General features: G+C 35.8%; 1 protein-coding gene across 1 annotated transcript; it reads left to right on the forward strand.

Moving 5' to 3' along the window:
* The first annotated feature begins 1,906 nt into the window (after nt 1–1,906).
* Nucleotides 1,907–16,004, forward strand: LOC132636519 (putative elongation factor TypA-like SVR3, chloroplastic). Its single transcript, XM_060353437.1, has 14 exons — nt 1,907–2,225; nt 2,713–2,822; nt 3,448–3,651; nt 5,210–5,386; nt 5,876–6,028; nt 6,668–6,757; nt 8,086–8,220; nt 8,351–8,467; nt 12,868–13,019; nt 13,088–13,172; nt 13,561–13,655; nt 14,644–14,809; nt 15,092–15,287; nt 15,447–16,004. Exons 1-14 carry the CDS (start codon nt 2,027–2,029, stop codon nt 15,578–15,580), a joined length of 2,013 nt encoding a protein of 670 aa, XP_060209420.1. The 5' UTR covers nt 1,907–2,026; the 3' UTR covers nt 15,581–16,004.
* Nucleotides 16,005–18,300: the final 2,296 nt, after the last annotated feature.

The following is an 18,300-nucleotide window of genomic DNA, read 5'->3' on the forward strand; positions in this document are numbered from 1 at the left end:
CAATCTTTGGAATGGGAACAGCCAAGTTAGTTTATTCACGACAGAATCGAATGTTGCTCCAATAACCCAATTTCCGCTAATCTCTACTGATGAAGAAGAAGGATGCTCTGTCTCTATGGTTTATGCATTGGATCAACAAACTCCCTCTGTTATTAGTGCAAGTGCACAAGGTCCCAATAATGATATTGCATCTTACCATAAACAACTTGATGCCTATGCTGCAGCTATACTCGAATTTTGGCCCATATTGGTTCCTCCTTACATTCCACAAGATGATGAGGATCAATGCCCTCTTTTCTCTGAAGATTTTTATATTGGTCATACTGCTTTGTGGAGTTAAGAGTTCGAGATTGACATAACTGAAGTCTTACAGTTTTCTTTGTCCAAATTATATGTAATTGTGTCAGTTATTCCCATCTCAACTTTCATTTATTTTCATTTCCATTGTAAAGATTATTTGCAATTGAAATTTCCAATCCTGACAAAAATCAAATTGTGTTAATTAATCTTCTGTTGATACAACCTTCTTGATCCTACTCTTAGGAAGATGCAAATTTGCTAAGTATTTATACTAGGGAGGGAAAAAAAATAGATATAACAAGCTTTCTATTGTTGGTGTTGTGGAGGAATTGTTTGAGGGGCTCTGTAATGCTTGTTGAAAGGCAAAGTTTATTATATACTCCCTCCGTTTCAATTTGTGTGAACCCATTTTATTGAACATGGAGTTTAGGAAAAAAGATAAGACTTTTGAGCTTGTGGTGTAAAATGAGGCACAAATATTTTGTTGACTATAAATCATCATTTTCAAATATGAAAGACGATCATTCTTTTTTGCACGAATTAAAAAGGAAATATGTTAGACATACAGAGGGCGTATTTGTTTTACTGAAGAAATGGGTAAACTTGTGTTTGGGCTTAACTCTGTTTTGGTAATTCAGTAAAGTTGGTTGGAAGGATTTTGGCCGTTGATGGCTCTTTTTTTTTATTTTTTTATTTATTAAAGTTGATTGGCTACCGGATGGAGATTGTATCATCTCTACGGGGTGCTTTGCTATTCATTCGAGGCAATTTATGTATTATCCTTGTTTTCACAATCTTTATTTGCCTTTTTATAGTAAAAATCATTTAAATAGTGTGCATTAATATATTTTGTATGTTTTAAGCTTTGATTCGACAGTTCAAAAGTTTAGTGAAAGTTTACTGGTTGATTACGTGAAAAATACGTGACACTTTTTTTTTAGTATGTTCCAAAAAGAATATTATTTTTCTATACTTAGAAATAATTTAACTTTATGAGATGATTTACATTAACTTGTTATGTCAAGAACTTAGTAAATTACGTATAGAATCTAGAACCCATAAACGCAAAATATTAGCTTTGTCTCTACCTTCAATTTAATTGAGGTTTTATTTCAGTTTAATTGAGATTTTATTGGGCAATTTAGTGTGCTGCTAAATGGATGGTACATAATAGGGTAGATTTCTTGCCTTTCGACGAAGAAGAGAATACAATACAAAACCAAGGTAGAAAATCTCAAGTGAGTTATGAACCATATATGTGCGTAATTATAACAAAATATGTATAGTAAAGCAAACCAAACTTTGGAAAGGGAAATAGTAGAAAATTAGAATTAAGGTTTCTAATTTTAAAGCCAATTTATATAATCAGGGATACCATTAAGTAAACTCAAAAAATCAATAACCGAAGCAATAAGTCAATATGAAAAAACACAAAACTATTTGAAAAATCGTTAAATTGGTAACCCAACTTAAAATGTTTTTTTCTTTTTTCGATTCCATATATGGTTGATAGCGGAATATGCACACCCTTGGCCCTAATCCAAACTAAATAAGAGCCTCGGCTATTGTTGTTCCTAGCGAACCCACGTCCCCACTCCCTTGTAACTCCTTTAAGTACATACTAGCCTCTCACTTGAACGTAAGTATTGCCCCAATCCTCTACTGCTCTCCTCCTCTCACTCAAAAACACACAAAACTGAGAGATAAGGAAGCAGAAGAGAGAGCAATGGCTTCATCTTCATCTTTCTCTATCCCTACTTGTACCAAGACAACTTACCCTCTTTCCACTCCTTTCCCCTTTAAAAAACACTTGTTTGGCACCACTTTGCCTTGTTGTTTATCTGCTAAAGTACCCCTTAAGCTTTGTTCCCTAAACCCACTTATTCGCACGTCTATCAAATGCGCTGTTACTGAAGCCCCTTCTGGTTTGTTTACCCTTCTCTTTACTTTGCTACTGCCTTCCTTAGTTATGCTTTCATTTTCATTTCGACAGTCAACCAAGCTTTTCTTTATATGCCTTTTAAATATCTTTAAGTTGTTAATTATTTTGATTTATACATAGTTTCCGAATATATAAATTTTATTTCCGAATTCATGTCAAGGGAGTATTATTTTTATGGTTGCTTTTTGAAAATTTTCTGTAATTTAGTGGAGGCATTTCTGATTGAGAATTTAGCTTGAATTGTTGTTTCCCTACTAGGATTACAAGGTAAAAATTGAAGTAGTAGTTTGGAGTTTGGGCATGTATTGAAAAAGCAAAGAAAAAAATGCACTAAGTGCTCCCATGCTATGGGGGCATAAATGAAGAGAATGATGGTATTGGAAAAGAAGTATAAATGAATATTGTTGTACATGTACTTAGTGATTTACATCTTGTTGGCTTTCTATGTCTAACTTGATGTACTGCCTTAGAGAAGAAGGGCCAATTGATGAGGAGAAGTGATATACGGAATATAGCAATCGTTGCACACGTTGATCACGGCAAGACCACACTGGTTGATTCGATGCTGAAACAAGCAAAGGTTGGTAATGAGTTCTTCTATAGCCCCACTTGTGGCAGCTTGTTTGCACCTTTTTATCTGGGGCAGTATAAGTTAATTAAATAGCCTTCGTGTCCTTATGCCCTAGCATGTTCTTAAAGTTAAAATTCTGCCTCAACATTCTATCGAAAAATTCACGTTACTGAATCACAATGTTGACCGACCTCCTCTTTAATCACCTTGATATACACAACTTTTAAGGTTGACATGATATATATTCAGGTAATCTGAAATTCCTGTAGTGTCATGATGCTATCATTCTTCGTATAGATTTTCTATTAAAGGATTAGTCTGTGAAAAGTTGATGTCTCTAAAGAAATGGCAATAAGCTCCTGTGCGTTGGGAGAAATAGCTGTTGCTTAAGAATTTAAAGTAACTTCTTATGAAATGTTGTTTGTGATTTTTGGTGGAATCTGTATATTTACTGTTTCAGGGTGGCACACCTTTGCTGTCGGGATAAAAATCATCCTCTCCTCAAAATCATCATAAAACTTATAAATTCTAATTTAGAAGTTGATATCATCATTATGTTTTTGGGATGATTCTCTCTTTGAAGCCATTTGACTAAAGTATTGAAGTGTAATTTTATTGCAATTCCCTGTTGCAGGTTTTTCGTGATAACCAGGTTGTACAAGAAAGGATCATGGACTCCAATGATATAGAGCGTGAAAGGGGAATAACAATACTTAGCAAAAACACGTCAATTACTTACAAGGATACAAAAATCAACATAATTGACACTCCGGGGCACTCTGACTTTGGTGGTGAAGTAGAACGCATCCTCAACATGGTTGAAGGGATTCTCCTAGTGGTACTTTGATTACTTTTACCTACAAACTTTATAAGAGGGACCTTTTCCAATTTAATACGATCAATCGTGATGTTTGGGTCTTCTTACAAATTTTATTTGGCTGTATTTTTGTTTACTTATTTATGTTTTTTTTTTTACTTCTGGTAAAAAAAGAATGAAGAACTGAAAAAAAAAAAGGAAACAAGAAAAGCAGTCAACCAGGATGCTAAGTTATTAGGACAGGAACTGAATTATGCTAAGTTAACGGGACAGACATTGTTGACAATTTCAACTTACCATTTGGATTCCGTTTAGAGTGTAAATATCAGACCTTTATGAATATGTTACTACAAGTATTTGCTTCCGAAAGGTGAAGTTCATTTGGAACACTTGACATGAAAGAAGAGGATCAATTTGATGAAATGTAGGTTTAGAACTGCTTAAAATATAAAGTGTAGCTTATCAGACCCAAAAATATTAAGTAGTAGTTTAACTTGCAGCAAGGTAGTTCTAGATCGCTTAAATTATTAAATGCAGATGAATAATTGGGGTTGGTAGCTGACGAGTCAATTATTCCATTGCCTCTACTTTGAGCAATGAATTATGTACTTTGCTTTTTTCACTTTTTCTCCTGTTAACCAGGTGGGCACCAAACTGGGAATTTCGGGAACTGTGGAGTGAAAAGGTGTACAAGTTTTACTCAATAACTTGTGCTTTAACCAATTTAGCAAACCCCTTAATCCTAATAATATGCATTCTTTTTCAACATTAAATCTATATGATTAGTGAAGTTAGAACGTTAAATCATGTGGTAAAGAAATGAAACACCTCTCCTTTTATCCCGTTTTTTATTAGGAATGTACATCAAAGCATTCTTTGGCACTCTGATGTACAATTCAATTTGTTGTGGTAGATAAAGATTTTAAGTCACTGTTGGACTTCTGGTACAAGGTTGATTTCGCACGTAATACATTATTGCTCCTACTTTAGTTTGAAACTTTTTATGATGGTTAGATTATCGAAATTAGGGCGTGTGCCTCTGGTTATAATTGGGTCAGTACAAAGTTGCTGACTGCCATAAATATTAATATAATGCTTTCATCTGTGATACAACTTTACTGTTTAACATAAAGTAATAACAAAAGTACGTAATTGATATGATCTAGAGTATTCTTCACAGTTTTATTTTTCAGTTGATAGAACTGATTGCTTGCTTTCTATGAGCCCAAGAATATTGTAGTGCTTTCTTCAATTGTACACATCGTTTTAATATATTATCTTTCAGTACCGTTTCTAGTCCACATTGTAGCCCTCTTCTTTAGGTTAAATTCTAGAATTCTTTCTTCTCTATTGATAGAGTTTCCACTCTTTTGCTATTTATGCCTAAGTATGTTTGTCTCTGTTCTTATTCCTGATGCATTCTCTTCACACAAAACCTACAATGGTGTTTTTTTTTTTTTTTTTTTGGATAGCCACCTACAACTGTGTTCTTTTTTTCCTGAAGAAGGTAACAGAAACACGTATAACTGTGTTCTTTTTGGATTCATCCTGCTAAAAGGTATTTTCTGTATATTTTTAGGTAGATTCTGTCGAGGGTCCAATGCCACAGACAAGATTTGTCTTGAAGAAGGCTCTGGAGTTTGGCCATGCTGTAGTTGTTGTAGTCAATAAAATTGATAGACCTTCTGCTCGTCCAGAGTTTGTCGTTAACTCTACATTTGAACTCTTCATTGAATTAAATGCAACGGACGAACAGGTACATTTCTCGTCATCTGCTTTTCAGAGTGAAATGTCTCCTTGATATTTCCCTTTTCATTTATCTTATATTACTTGAACCACTGTACTTAAACCCTCACCCAAGGGTTTTTAAAAAAGAAATAAAGCAATAGTTCTACATGCTCTTGCTCAGATTTTTTGAAATGCATAATCCCTTGTTATAATGTTAAACAGATAAAAATATGAACTACAGCTAGTCTCGCACAAAAAACAGTAGAGCATGAGATAAATTAGAAGTCATCTTTATTATTTGGGAGTTGTAATCTTTATTATTTCGGAGTTGTAAAATGAACGTGAAAACATTCTCTGGAGTTGTTTGGGTATTCTTGAAAGAGGTACTTCTTAATTAAAGATGCCTGCCAGTTGTTAGCATTAAGGTCCGCTATTAACCAGTTGAGCTTTCTGGGGTTGTTCGTACCCCAGATAAGACATTGATTGCGATCTCTATCTCATTATCCTCTTTTTGCAGTGTGATTTTCAGGTAATATATGCCAGTGGTATCAAGGGAAAGGCAGGACTATCACCTGAAAATTTGGGCGAGGATCTTGGCCCATTATTTGAGGCCGTCGTTAGATGTATTCCAGGACCCAAGATTAATAAAGATGGTGCACTTCAAATGCTTGTTAGTTCTTTCTTCATCTTTCCTCTTGTACATCTTCAATGATAGAGCTGCTGGTCTACATATTTTTTATGCAGTAAACCATCTTTATTTTTTGAAATGGCTTCTTTAAAAGGTGCAAATTTGTTTCCTTGTGTTGTGGTATTCTGGAAGTTCTTTGTTCTGGGGAATGTCGAAAGCTGTGGGAACAGTTGAAGCATTGAAAAACACCTTAAGCACTGTTACATAGGAAAAAGAAATAGAATGATCTTTAGTAATACTGCATTCAAGAGGGCGTTTCAATAGCAATGTGGATAGCTTACTCAGATGTTCGCTCTTCTTCACCACGAAGTACTTTGTAGTTTTTCTTGTAAAGGAGTGAAAACAAAACTACAGCTTATAGCTGACTGGCAAAGCAAACTACGAATTATATAGAATCAAACTTTGGATTCTTATCATGTGATATCATCTTGATTCTTGACACTGTTTGGACCTGCAAAAAGTACTTACATTTTGATTAATTTGCTTACATATTCAAGGGCTTCCAGTTTATGCCTCAACTAACTCAAAGCAGCCATAATTATGTATTTGCTTATCTAACTGATATCTATTTTTTTTTTTTTGAACTAAAAAGCTTATCTAACAAATCTGTAAACATTATAGGCTACAAATATTGATTATGAAGAACATAAAGGGCGCATAGCTATTGGACGTGTGCATGCTGGAAGTCTGCGCAGAGGAATGGATGTGAGGGTAGGTCATACTATCTTCTCTTATTTGGTGGTATTTATCCTATGAAATCTCTTAGATAGATCATCAGTCTTCTTGCAAACTTCCCTTGCAAACTTCTCCTGTTGTTCCTGTTTGTACACACGACATACTATTTCTTAAAAGTATTATTCTCGAATGACTACCTACTAGCTCAGTTTGTCCTACTAATAGAGCTCAAATTGACTTCTGTATTGTCTTACTGCTTGTCTGCATCGTTTAATTTATGCTCATGCCAGGGAATCTATTGCAAGGATGCAACATAATTTTCTTTCACTCACCGAATTGTACAGGATATAGAATTTCCTTCTGCTAACAAGAAATGCATATATGTATGTGAAAAGGGTATGATTATGTATGCATATTATATATCCCACTGTCATACACACTTATCAGTTATCAAGATAAATTATCTTTTAAGAGCCTTATCAAGAGATTTTTTTTTGAAGAGGCTTACCAAGAGATTTTTAATTCCTCCTATGTTAGTATACACACTTATCAGTTATCAAGAGAAATTATCTTTTAAGAGCCTTATCAAGAGAGATTTTTTTGAAGAGGCTTACCAAGAGATTTTTAATTCCTCCTATGTTAGTATGTTCAGTAACATGCATAAAAGGAAGTCTTTCTGTCACTTGGTATATGTTATGTGTTAGGTGCATTAACAGTTGAAATAAAGAACTAATCTTCTCCATTATGGAAAGGCTAATCACACATGGGCAAAGTTCTAAGTTCCAAAAATTCTAGACTAAAATTTCTTGTTTCATCATGAGATTGAAGAAGACGTCCACACACTTGCACACAATGTTTTGATAAGGTAATTAATTTTGTTAATAATGGGAAAATCTCCCATATACAAGCAGTGTATGTGTATGTTGTATTTACAAGCACACACACTTACCAAGAGATTTAACTTCTACGGAAGTTCTCTAGTAGCCAAAAGCAACGGTTTATATGGCTTGATGGATGCGTGTATGCTAAGTTAGGAGCATTGCAGTTGGTATGACAGATGACAAAGATCTTCGGCTCTAACGGAATGCAAGTCTTGAGTCTCCATCCATTCTCTCACCTCTAATTGTCAAATCTAGGATGAGAATTTGAGAATATAAGTTCAAATGCTAGGATTCTTCTTGATGAGTTATCAAACCTTTTGACATGATAAGCTTATGAAATCATTTGTTTACGAAACTTGTTATACATGCTACCCCTATCCATGTTTGCTAAGTTTTCCCGTATGTGCTTTTGATTGTCAATTTCTTTTCTTGACGAGCTATACAATAAGCTTTTACCCTTCTGTTTAATGTTTAATTTTTCAGATATGTAAATCTGAAGATGCATGCAGATTCGGAAGAGTAAGTGAGCTATTTGTGTATGAGAAATTCAGTAGAGTTCCTGCAGAAACTGTAGAAGCTGGAGATATTTGTGCGGTGTGTGGCATTGATGATATTCAGGTATGATAATACTAGATACCTTGATGTTGGTTGGTTGGTTTACATACATTAATTATCATTTGAGATAATTACAAACATATCATGTAAGCCTTGCTGTTTCTGAACCACTGTTTTTCTTGTGTAAATTTAGATTGGAGAGACTATCGCTGACAAAAGCGAGGGAAAACCATTACCTTCAATCAAGGTTGAAGAACCTACCGTGAAAATGTCATTTTCAGTCAATACTTCCCCCTTTGTTGGCCGCGAGGTAAATCACTATGTAGTCACATCTTTTTTTTTTTTAGACGTGTTTTTTCACACCATACAACAACAACAACATGCCCAGTGTAATCCCACAAGTGGGGTCCGGGGAGGGTAGGATGTACACCGGCCTTACCTCAACCTTTATGGGGTAAATTATAGAATTGACTTCCGTTCTCAAAGGTCTGAAAAATGCGTTGCTTCTTTCAATGTATACATTTTCGTCTTACAAAGGCATTTCCAAAGCAGCCTTTTTTCTTTATTTGTTTATTTCTTTTGTCATCTAGATCCTTCTTTTTTTTTCTTTGTGAAAAAGCATAGGCACCGCCTGAACTCAGACCGGTTTTTCAGTTACACATCCGACCTTTGTGGGGTCCTGTTATCCCCCTGAACTTTTTTGAATTGGAATAACACCACCTTGAAATGCCATAACTAGATCTGAAGTAAGTGGTGACACTTGTAATTTACCACTTAAATCTTTTTTTGTAAACATTTTTTTCTCCTTTCTTTCTTCCTCCACCATCCACCACCCTAACCACCACTCCACAACCACTAGAGAAATAACAGACCGACTTTGAAATCACCCTTACAGGAGTCATTACAACAACATACCCAGTGAAATCCTACAATGTGGGGTTTGGGGAGGGTAAAGTGTACGCAGACCTTACCCCTATCTTTCGAGATAGGGAGGCTGTTTCCGAAAGACCCTTGGCTCAAGAAAAACCATGACGAAAAAAGGTTAGATAGGCACAAATAGCTCAAAGCAATATGAAAATGCAACTAACGAAAGTGAAAAAGACCCTGATAAAGCAATCTGAGAGAAAAAAGAAGCAGTGGCTACCACAGATAAATGAGATATTCAAGGTACAAGAAACAACATATAGTAGCAAAAATCATAGGATAATAAACTGTAGATCAAAACTGTGACTACTAGTACGAAGGGATACGGGGAACAACCTACTAGCCTTCTACCCTAATCTGAGTCCTCCATAGCTTCCTATCTAAGGTCATGTCCTCGGTAAGCTGGAAATGCGCCATGTCCTGTCTAAGCACCTCTCCCCACTACTTCTTCGGCCTACCTCTACCTTTTCTGAAACCGTCTATAGCCAACCTCTTACACCTCCGCACTGGGCATCTGTGTCTCTCCTCTTCACATGCCCAAACCATCTCAGCCGCGCTTCCCGCATCTTCTCCTCCACCGATGCCACTCCAACCTTATCCCGAATATCTTCATTCCTAATCCTATCTCTTCTGGTGTGTCCACAATCCATCGCAGCATTCTCATTTCCGCAACTTTCATCTTTTGGACGTGCGAATTCTTGACTGCCCAACACTCCGCCCCGTACAACAAAGTCGGTCTCACTACCACTTTGTAGACCTTACAGGAGTCTTTTTCTTCTTCTTCTTTTTTTTTTTTTTTTTTTTCAGGAGTCATTATGAAAAAAAATTACACATATCAAAGCTAACGGACCGTGAGTCTTCCAAATGCATTGCTTTGAACTAATCTAAATGTCTCAGTAGGTCCCTATGGACATTCTCTCGACCACAGACTAAAGAAGCTCCCTTTAAAGAATTTTTGTTTTTGTTTTTGATATGATTATCTCCGGTGAATGCAATGAAATTGCAGAAACATACAACATAATCAGGAAAATTCCCTTCTTGAATAGTCCAATAAGGTGTAACTCAGTAGAAAAAGAGGGATCGTACCATTCGAGCCGTTTTTTTCTTGACTAGAAAGGGAAGCAAGGGGGCCTTTTTCCTCTTTTTTAGGCTGGAAAGGGGGGGGGGGGGGGGGGGTTTGGGAGGCTGGACAGGCACAAGTTTTTTTTTTTGAAATGGTAAAGTTTTATTTATAGAAAGTACCAAGATGGTACAAGAAAAAACAAAGGAGAGCAGATCAAAACAAAGATCCCACACCTAATTCCCCCTGGCAAATCCAAAAACTCTATATACTCATTTGTGCTACCAATAAGACTACCCCTACACCATAAGAAAAGATTCTGTAAACATTTTTTCTTAATTCTAGAAAGATGATCTCTTTGTCCTTCAAAACAAGCTCTATTCCTCTCCAGCCATAAGATCCAGAATATGCATATAGGAATAGTATTCCAAATCTGCTTCAAGCTTTTCTGAATTCTCTGCCCGTGCCAGCACTCAAGAAAGTCCCCTATGTTATTAGGTATTACCCAAGAGATACCATAAATACTCAGAAAAAAGTCCCAGCACTGTCTAGAAATTCTACAGTGCAAAAAAAGATGTTCAACTGATTCTTGTTCCTCCTCACATAAATAGCACCTGTTAGCCAGAAAAAGACCTCTTCTTTGGAGATTTTCTTGTGTTAAACTGGCTCCCCAAGTTACAATCCAACCAAAGACAGCTACTTTCATAGGGGCTTTTGTCTTCCAAATCATCTTCCACGGCCAATTGTGTTCCCAAAAACTTGTCTGCCTCATCTCCCTCTTCCCTTCTTTACAATGCAACACTTTAAGAAAATATCACATCGGGAAAACACCAAAGACATACTAGGTATATAGGGAAGCAAGCAGTAGATCATAGTAACACGTTTTAAAATTGTGCAGGTTGAAGGTCAATGTAGATAATATGACTAGTGAGCTGGGTTGTTATATGTAGTGTTAGAGCCACTTGTGTGCAATCTTTTTTATGGTGGGACAAACCTCAAGGAGGACGTTGAGTTCCTAAGGGGGTTGTATGTAACACCATAGGGAAATCTTACATTGACAAATTCCTCAGACTCTGATGATGCGTTTTTAAGTCATGTAGATATAAGCCCAAACTTGACAATAACATGAGTGGGGTGATCTGTTACATTTGGTATCAAAGTCGCTCTGCGTACAACCTTGGACGAAAGTGGAACAAACCTCAACGAAGAGCAGGAGATGTATCTAACAATTTAGACAAATTCCACATTGACAAAAAGCAGGAGAGATGCTAGGTATACATGGGAAACAAGTATTAGACCATAGAGATGCCTTTTAAAGCCGTGCGAGCTTAGGCCCAATGCGTACTATATCAGTAGTACATTGGGTTGTTAAATATGGAATCAATTACCGCATGGTGTAAAACTCTAAGCAAATTCCACATAAAAAAAATACCAGGCAATGTTGGTGTGTTTTAAAGCTATGCAACCTAGGCCCAACAGTTGATGATGTGTTTTAAAGCGGTGCAGCCTAGGCTCAAGGCCTGATGATGTGTTTTAAAGCCGTATAGGCCTAGACCCAAAGTGAAAAATATCAATAGTGGGCCTAGGTTACGGCGTTACGCATCAGCAAACTTTAGGACATATTGATGTGGTATTCTCCTAAAATATTGCATGTACTCGTTTCTCTAAATTCTAATGCTTGCTGCCTTTTAAACAAAGTTCCTGAATGTTGAAGTCTTAAGCCTCTTTAAATCCCTCAAACAGTTCCATGATAGAAGTCAAAACTGGTTTTGAGTAAAAATTGTGATAACCAAATGTGTCAATTAATATGAAAACTTTTACGTTCACAAAATCATTCTGTCATCTGAATCACGAGCTTTAATTGTATATAGCAATTGCAAAAGGAAAAAATTGACATCTATGTCTGATTCCCTGGAAGTGATACTAGCTCAGATTCAATCTCTATGGCATTCTTTGCATTTTGGAACTTTCAAAATGTTTGACACAATTTTTCTAGTATTTATTGCATACAATTTTCGGAACTTTCAATTAATCAAATTCTTAACTATTCACTTTTTAACTTTGAACTGATGTTTTCTATATCAAGGCAACTTTTCAACCACTATTTTAATATTTTATTTCACTGCCATTAATATATAACAGAAGTGTAAGTTAACAAGAGTTAAAAGTCAAATTATATTTATGCTATATTATATGGAGAGAGTGAAAGCTAAATGACGGTAGAAAGCCCCTGCGGTTGGACCCACAAATGAGTAAACATGAAACAAACGATGCCGTTTTATTTTTTAAAGAATTATCTGGTAAATAGCAGAAGCTATTCTGGCTGAAGTTATGCCAAACTTTACCACCCAAATCTTTGTTTCACTTGTCATATTCCATTCTATATCAACGCACATAATCTTTTTTTCTTCTTTGTGTCTCATTTGTCTGTTATGCTTCAAACCAGCTCTCATGTAGATAGTCATTGAGATCTGAGAACATGATAAGATTGCACTGCGCTGATAATACAACAGCAAACAACAACATACCCTGCGTAATCCGACAAGTGGGATCTGGGGAGGGTAGGATGTACGCAGGCCTTACCCCTATCTTTGTGGGGTAGAGAGGCTGTTTCCAGTAGATGAATTTGAGAACAATGCGTAGTTTAATCGAAGAGGATTTTTCCACCTTTACCACAGATAGAACTTGCTTGTTTTCATGGGAAATGATTTTAAACACTTTTTCAGGGAAAGTATGTTACTAGTCGAAACCTAAGAGACCGGTTGTACCGTGAGCTGGAAAGAAATCTGGCAATGAAAGTTGAAGATGGTGAAACTGCAGATACATTCATTGTCAGTGGACGTGGTACTTTGCATATTACCATCCTGATAGAGAACATGTAAGAAAATGCTATCACATGTCCTGGATTATGCTATCTTACTCATACTAACGATCAGAAATGTTCAGGCGAAGGGAAGGATACGAGTTCATGGTGGGACCTCCCAAAGTGATAAATAAGAGGGAGGGTGACAAGTTGATGGAACCTTATGAGGTAATCCTTGGCTGAGTTTGCTTTGTGTATAACTGGCCGAAATGGATAATGCACATAACTTGAGATCATTTTCAATATATTAGGTTCGACTGTTTTTATTAGTGTACTTCAGTCATATGGAGAGGAGGCACATAATGCTGTTTATTTGATTATTTTATGCTTGGCAACTTTCTTTTTGTATTTCTGGTAGCACTTTGGTAATATCTCATGATTTTTCCATTATCTCCAGCGCGGCAGCGCCCCCGCACACTCACACACACAAGGATGAAACATTGGAGAATCTGCAATATTTCTTCCAAAATTGTCCAGTGCAAAGTTGTATGCTAGGAAAAGTATTGTTTATCTCCTATCAATTGTTAGCTCTGACTGATGTATTCCATATTTGCAGATTGCTACTGTTGAGGTTCCTGAAGAACACGTGGGGTCTGTGGTTGAACTTCTGGGGAGAAGGCGTGGGCAAATGATTGATATGCAAGGGCTTGGGTAAGTAAAAATTGTCATGATGATAAATTGATAAAAGATTCTGTTAGCTTAGTGGAGAAAGTTTGGCATCATGGCATGCGGTAACAAGATAGTTTAAGATAAGTCCAATTGTGAATATTTGCTAAGAATCATGAGTCTTCCACCATGAAACTAGGGAACTGCCTGTTCTTTGCCAACTTTATTCTAAGCAACAAACAACAACAACAACATACCCAATGAATCGCCAACTTTATTCTAAGCATAGATTAAAAAAGTTGCTTTGGAATATCTTATACAATCCTATCGGTCCTTTTAATTATATCCTTCCTACCTAGCTCTGGCAATTCAACAGTTTGTTATCTTCTGAGATAATTATATGTTGTTAACAAGTTTCTACTCATGCTGAAAGCTAGGAATTGATTAACTTGCTTCCGATTTCCGTTTTGATCCACTGCTGTGAGGGGAAAAAAAATGATATGCTTATAATTATTGCTATAGCTATTCAATAAAAACTGTTTTGGATTATGGTTTTATCTTCAAAAATGTCGACCAGTGTGTGTCTGATCCTCCAAAAGTAGTGCATTTTTGGAGGATCCGATAGTGCATTTTTGGAGGATCCGACATCGATACAGCAGCAAATTAGGAGAGCTGAGCAACATAGTTTGTGATCACATATGGACGTCAGACTCATGGAATCAATTTTGGCCTTGTTTATTCAATGATTGTCCCCGGAGCGGCAAAGTGGCTTTTTTTAATTATTTGCATTCTATGGACATCCAGCATTCACATTAGTGAGATTAAAAAAAAAAAGAACTTTTCTTGGTCTTCCTGCTTTGTTGTCCGGTATCTTTTTTTTTTTTTTTTTTCAATTCTTAGTGATATTTCTTAGTACATCTATGTTTCCCTTCTTCAATTTTGGTTTTTTGAAAGGCACTATAGTGTTGAGCTGCAGAATTCTTTTTCATTCTTGTTCATTGAATACAAGACACTGATGCAACTCATCTATCAGCTCTGAAGGGACAACTTTCATCAGATATAAAATACCAACCCGTGGTCTTCTTGGATTGCGGAATTCAATCTTGACAGCTTCTAGAGGCACAGCAATTCTCAACACAGTATTTGATTGCTATGGACCATGGGCTGGTGATATTTCTACTCGTGATCTAGGTTCACTGGTAATTTCCCACTTTGAGTACGATCTTCTCCTCAGTGTAGAGCACACTTTAAATTGGTTTACATCTTAGAAATCCCTGAATAGCCAATAGTCCGAGTTTTTTCAAATTTAGTTTAAATATTTTTTAACTTTCAAAAGATGTGAGTTTTATGTAAATTCTGTTTAAAAACTTTTAGAAATCGATGTGCAATTTCTAGATGCAGTGATCCTCGTACACTGAATCTTGGTTCTATTTTTTGGACAGAATGATAATATATTCTAAATTTCGCTTATATCATCATAGGTTGCATTCGACGATGGAACAAGTACATCCTACGCGCTCATAAGTTCTCAGGACAGAGGACAATTGTTTATTGGCCCTGGAGTTGATGTTTATAAAGGTCAAATAGTTGGTATTCACCAACGGTCTGGTGACCTTGCCCTGAATGTCTGCAAGAGAAAAGCTGCCACAAATGTTCGTTCAAACAAAGAAGTAACAGGTAAAGTCAGCACCAATGATGTTGCGGAAGAATCTCAACTTTTTTTTTTCCCTTTCTGATTAATTATGAAATTGTTCTTGTGTACCTAAAACATTCTGATAATACGTCTTTGCTTTTGTCCGCCTCATACTAACGGAAGTCCTTTATCGTTACATGCAGTGGTTCTTGATACCGCAATAGATTTTAGTCTGGATGATTGCATAGAGTACATTCAAGAAGATGAGCTTGTTGAAGTTACTCCATCAAGTATCCGGATGTTGAAAAACCCAAAGGCTGCCAAAAAGACACGATGAAGGTTTACATAGAACGAGGCAAAGTGACACGATGAAGTATACACAGGACGGGACAATATATGTCATTCCAAGGACCTCTCTCTTTGGGATAACGCATACGCGATTTTTAGCATGTTGTACTTTTAACATGTGAAGTAAGCTTTTGGTTAGTGCAGAGCTATACAACAGTCAAAGCCTTCAATACAATAGGTTGAACCTTTTGGTAGTTGGATTTGATTAGGCATACAAAGGTGTAGTATATTTCTCACAATTTGTTTAGATGATACAATAGAGAGCATTTATTGGAAAGCAGCACAACAATTCAATATTTGGTTATTTGTTATTCTAACAACTATAGCCTTAACAAATTCCATATTTTAGTTGTGTAATATTTGCTTAATGGGCTGCCCATTACTTATTTAATTCCACATGCAACTCAAGAGTATGATTTTGTGCCTGGAGCCGCATACATATTTTTGCTTCATGTCTTAGCCAGTTATTTGCATATATACCTGTTTCATCGTAGATGCACAAATATTTACAAGGATTCGTGCCTCGTAAACCAAATGAACTACGCTTAATCTTAATATGTTATTTCTTTCAAAAGCGTGGAAAAAGCTTTTCGAAGCACTTTTTCGGTTTGTCTGATTTTTCCCCCCCAACCAAATACCATTAGAGAAATGTATTTTCGGATTTCACAAAAACTGAAAACTTATACATCAGTTGCGAGTTTTTTTTTTGAAAGAATTGAAGAACTTTTCTTTTATGACGTTTGGTTGGAAAAAGTTCAAAAGAGAATGTTTATGCCTATTTTTGGAACAAGTGCTACCAATCATGAGAATAGATTTTTCTTTCTTCTTCTTTTTTTTTTTTTTTTTTTTTTTTTTTTTGTTAAATTTTTTTTTCTTCCCAAGTGTTCCTTTTGCTGATTTAGCTAAAATTTTTGGTAGGAGGGTGAGTTGATGTGTTTTAAGATGAAACCTCATTAAATGCAATCCTCTGTAAAGATAACCACTTACTAAATTTACAATTTGCAAGTAGATGGTCATATATCAAAGGCCAAATTAAAAACATGAACTTGCTCGCATATTTCACCTAGCCACCTAAACTCAGCCCTTGCCCCTTCTTCTTCCCTTTGATGTTTCGTTGGTCATGACTGTGTTGGTCTCCCAACTTAATAGCAAGGACTAACGTGCGGCAAGAGGAAAGGAAAGTTTTAGAATCATTGACTCTTATATCTTTATTCACATATTATTTTACATATTTTATTTCATATTATCTCACACATAAAATCAAGTGAATTTCGTTCAAATCATGTAAATATTAAGCTTATTACTGCAGACTAAATCGTTGCATTAGTTATGAAGAGATTATGTTTTCTTATGAGCAATCCAATAACAACAACAAACCCAGTGTAATCCCACAAAAGGGGTCTTGGGAAGATAAAGTGTACGCAGACCTTATCCCTACCTTAACAGGTAGAGAGGCTATTTCCGATAGACTCCTGGCTCAAGTAAAGCAGAAATTATGCGCAATCCAATATTATACTCCCTTCGGATAAAAAAAAGAGTCCGCTTAGCCAATTGCACATCTCATAAGAAAATACTAACTCTTAGATAAAAATAGGTAATTTGACTAAACTACCACTAATTAAATAGGCATTGAGATTTGATTATATAACACTTAATAGGGGCAAATATGAAAAAACAAGGTGAATTCTTTTTTGATTTGCTAAGTGGACTCTTTTTTTATCCAAGAAAAAAAGGCTAAGTAAACTCTTTTTTTTGATCCGGAGGGAGTATTAATTTTGAAAACTAGTCTTTCCTATACTATCAATTTAACATAGCATTATGTTGTCAAAAAGTTTGTTCTAGAAATAGTTTGCCACGGCAATCAAATGACTCTGGTTGTGTGTTCATAGGACTTACATCCAAAAGTTTATAGATAGATGGTGACCTGAGCAGTCGTGACAGATAGCCGTCAGAGCACGCTGTTATCTTGGGGAATGTTTGTGTAATGACAAAAGACGGCTCAACAACGTCAATGGAGTTGACATGTCCTAAGTTTAATCATGAAGGGCAAATAGGTACTACGCCCTTTTATAGTTTCTAGATGGTCTTCTTTGACTTGTAGAATCCACAACATCTTGGATAGAAAACGACCACTGGGAATTCTTCACCTAATTTAACGGCAATTTCGACAACTACTTTGGTGAAAATACCTTTATGTCCTCTCCACACTTTGTTTTTTCTACAATCAAAGTTAATTTTAGAGCAACAATTGCTAGAAATTGGTTGTAGGAAAAGAAATTAAGCAGACAGATAAAGTGGAAGAAATAACAGTGGAAGTAAACCTTTTGAAAATGCCACGTAAATTGGGATGGAGGCTGTACTATGGGTGTAGTTGTCATTTAAATTCTCTTGCTCACGAACAAAAGTTAAAAATTCTGAAAAGGAATTAGCAACCTAATAGTACTAGTATTTTAACTTAATTATATACAGCTATGGAAGTTGTTTAATATACAAAATGGAAGTAAAATAACAAAGGTCTTCATTAAATGCAGTCTCTAGAACCACATTATATGATGGAAAGGATCAAGTCGATTATTTCATAAAAATCCAACTGTCGTGACATTCTCAACTATCAGGAAGCTTTGAAGATTCAAGTGCACATATTATTATTATTATTATTATTATTATTATTATTATTATTATTATTATTATTATTATTATTATATACTT

The sequence above is a fragment of the Lycium barbarum genome, chromosome 1, assembly GCF_019175385.1.
Source record: "Lycium barbarum isolate Lr01 chromosome 1, ASM1917538v2, whole genome shotgun sequence".
Taxonomy (NCBI): domain Eukaryota; kingdom Viridiplantae; phylum Streptophyta; class Magnoliopsida; order Solanales; family Solanaceae; genus Lycium; species Lycium barbarum.